The 3758-nt window shown below is 32.7% G+C and overlaps 1 protein-coding gene across 1 annotated transcript; it reads left to right on the forward strand.

Moving 5' to 3' along the window:
- The first annotated feature begins 518 nt into the window (after positions 1-518).
- Positions 519-2807, forward strand: LOC112591560 (tubulin beta chain-like). Its single transcript, XM_025335403.1, has 5 exons — positions 519-575; positions 705-813; positions 991-1186; positions 1255-1414; positions 1992-2807. The coding sequence occupies exons 1-5, from the start codon at positions 519-521 to the stop codon at positions 2805-2807; spliced, it is 1338 nt and encodes a 445-aa protein (XP_025191188.1).
- Positions 2808-3758: the final 951 nt, after the last annotated feature.

The following is a 3758-nucleotide window of genomic DNA, read 5'->3' on the forward strand; positions in this document are numbered from 1 at the left end:
GTTGGTATTTATTTCTTAAAATAAAAAGTATACGAATTGAATGTAAATAAATTATTTATTGATACAATAAATAAGAAAATGACCAGCTATAGGTACAGAATATAAAAATATACCTGTCAAAAGTTTCGATGGTAATTTAAATAAAATATTAAAATTCAAGTTGAATATTTTTATGATAAAATACGTGTAGGTGCACTAAGACGAATTATAAATTTACATTGGCATATCTTACAATTAATTCAAATTTTGAAAATATCCCACTGGTTATAATATAAATATTAAGCGTCTTTGGAAACAAACATCATCGATGGTTTTCATACGATCGACTGTCATTCATGTATAGCTGGCCATTTTGGTATACGAGAATTTAGTTATTCTATTCGGTCTCTACGTTTTGTTTGTTAGTGTAGTAGTGTATATACGTTTGATGAATTTACTTACATTTTTTCGGCTTTCCCATGATATATTTTTGCTTATAAATTTAATTCGATTAGCGGTGTATAATAACATTAATAACTATGCGTGAAATTTGCCATTTGCAAGCAGGTCAATGTGGAAATCAAATAGGCGCCAAGGTAATATAAATGAATATCTACATTCTAGACGGAATTTCTAAAATTTTTGATACTTTTAAATATAGGTCCCCACTATTTATAAATGTATACCTACAATTAAATATTATATATTTATTATAAATTGTTTAGTTTTGGGAAGTTATATCCGATGAACACGGCATTGATCCGACCGGATCATATCATGGGGATTCTGATCTACAACTAGAACGAATCAACGTTTATTATACTGAAGCGCTTGGTAAATTAATTAATCATAGGATCTCTAGTTATTAGTTACACTGTAATACTGTATTATTTTATGATTTAATTATCTATTATAAATAATAAATAATAGTTATTATATGTACCTATAGTGCGTACTAAGTAATAATTAAAAAAAATATATATATATTTTATTTTGCTTACGAAATATTAGGTGGTAAATATGTACCTCGAGCAATTCTTGTGGATTTGGAACCGGGTACTATGGATTCGGTGAGATCGGGTCCTTTTGGTCAAATATTTCGACCGGATAACTTTGTTTTTGGACAATCTGGGGCAGGCAATAATTGGGCCAAAGGACATTATACGGAAGGTGCCGAGTTAGTGGATTCGGTCTTAGACGTCGTTAGGTACTTAAATATATGAAGAATTTTATTTAACCGGGTTTTATGTGAAATCATTAAAAAATGTGTTTCAGGAAAGAAGCAGAAAGTTGCGATTGCCTACAAGGATTTCAGCTGACTCATTCATTGGGCGGTGGAACTGGTTCCGGAATGGGTACACTTTTGATATCTAAGATTCGAGAAGAGTATCCGGACCGTATCATGACAACATACAGTATTGTTCCGTCACCCAAGGTATAAAACAATGTATTATAATTAAAACTAAATTCTTGAAATATTTATATTTATATTTTATATTTTTTTTTAGAAAAATATTTAAAGTATATTACATTTATTTAAATTATCATTTGAAATGTAAGCATATTAAATTAAAATTAATTATTACCTAGTGTTTACTTTTACGTATGTAAAGCATATATATTATTTGAAACTAATCCACTGTTAAAAATATTAACATAAAATAAATATAATAAGACATTAATTGGTTTTTCTGTTAAATAACAATTTATTGACGAGTATAATAATGCATTGACAATTATATACGTATAAAAGTTACTAGATTTAATAATTAGAGACGTATGATAGGTGTTTATGTATGTATATTTCAATTATTTAACTGGAAATAGATTCTATAGTTAAGCTGGTACATCGGCCCTGCCACGTTGACTTTTCTTTTACAGTAGTCCTAATTACGCAACTGTCGTTGTATGTAATTGAGCGTATTAACTCGCGCTGGCAAATCTATCTATCTAATCATAATAATTTATAATTATTATTTTATTGTGCATTCGACTACGATTTTCGTGCGCAGGTATCAGACACCGTAGTGGAACCGTACAATTCTACGTTATCCGTGCATCAGCTGGTCGAGAACACCGACAAAACGTTTTGCATCGACAACGAAGCGCTGTACGACATATGTTTCCGGACTCTAAAGCTCACCACTCCAACTTACGGTGACCTGAACCATTTGGTGTCGGCGGCCATATGCGGCGTGACTACGTGCTTCCGGTTCCCTGGGCAGCTTAATTCCGACCTCCGAAAACTGGCTGTCAACATGGTGCCGTTCCCACGTCTGCACTTCTTTATCACCGGGTTCGCGCCGCTCACATCTCGCGGCAGCCAGCAGTACCGTGCTTTGACAGTCCCGGAACTGGTGCAGCAGATGTTCGACGCTAAAAACATGATGGCCGCGTGCGACCCGCGCCACGGCCGGTATTTGACAGCCGCCAGCATATTTCGTGGCCGCATGTCCATGAAAGAGGTGGACGAGCAGATGCTTAACGTGCAAACAAAGAACTCCAGTTATTTCGTCGAATGGATACCCAATAACACGAAGACCGCAGTGTGCGACATACCACCCAGGGGCCTAAAAATGTCAGCCACGTTCATCGGCAACACGACAGCCATACAAGAAATGTTCAAACGTGTGTCCGAGCAGTTTACATCCATGTTCCGACGTAAGGCGTTCTTGCACTGGTACACTGGCGAGGGCATGGACGAGATGGAGTTCACTGAGGCGGAATCCAACATGAACGACCTGGTGTCCGAATATCAACAGTATCAGGACGCGACTATCGACGAGGAAGGCGAGGGAGATGACGACGACGAGGACGCAGAGGCGTAAGCCCGAAGCAGTCACCTACAGCTTTTGTTACCCACTATTTCAATTGCTACTTACATTATAAACGTAAATTATATCAACTGAAAGTGATGCATTTATAATACGATGTGTGTTTGGTGTGAGTAATCACAGTGTAGGTACGTGCACACGAAATACTCATGTATACAAAATATTCTGTCTAACCATCATATTAAGTACTGTTTTTGGCGATTAAAATATATATAACTAAAATTCCATTGATTTACATATGCGTGTATAAATATTTAATGTTATTGTTATAATAACAAGTCGTAAGAATCTTAATATAGGTAGAATAAGTAGATAGATGAGTAAGTATTAAATGTTCAGAAAGTACCGAGAATTTTCAAATAATTACACATTTTATAGCAATTCCTTTATAGGTATAACTAATATTTACTATCTATTCAATGGTTATTATATAAGTATAAGTTATATTTTAAAATAAAAAATTTGTATTAGCAAATAGATTTCTTTTGAAGAGTGATACAAATATTTTTTGGAATTCAAACTTTTAGTTTACCGCAGTACTCATGATAATAAAATTAAAATTCGTTTATTACGCATTAATCATTAGTCACTATGCATTAATAACTAAAAATTTTTTTAAGCGAAATATTAATACATTTAAATCAAAATTCAAGGTAGGTAATTTTTTTAATTGTCTACGTCCGTACGTTTTGTGTGTTGACTATTATGGCTTATTTACAATTATTTACTCATTATTTAAATTAATTTTTAATCCATCTCTAACATTACTTAGTACTTACTTAAAACCATTAATTTAAGATTTACAGTACCAATCTTATAATTATTTACCTACTTATGTTAATATTTTAATTATTTAATATTAGTAATTAGAACATATATTACAATAATTGTAAATTGTTTAAAGCTTAAATCAATTTTTTTATAAAAATCAATTAAAAATAAATA

This window comes from Melanaphis sacchari, unplaced genomic scaffold (genome assembly GCF_002803265.2).
Source record: "Melanaphis sacchari strain LSU unplaced genomic scaffold, SCAv2.0 Contig13_pilon_pilon, whole genome shotgun sequence".
NCBI lineage: Eukaryota > Metazoa > Arthropoda > Insecta > Hemiptera > Aphididae > Melanaphis > Melanaphis sacchari.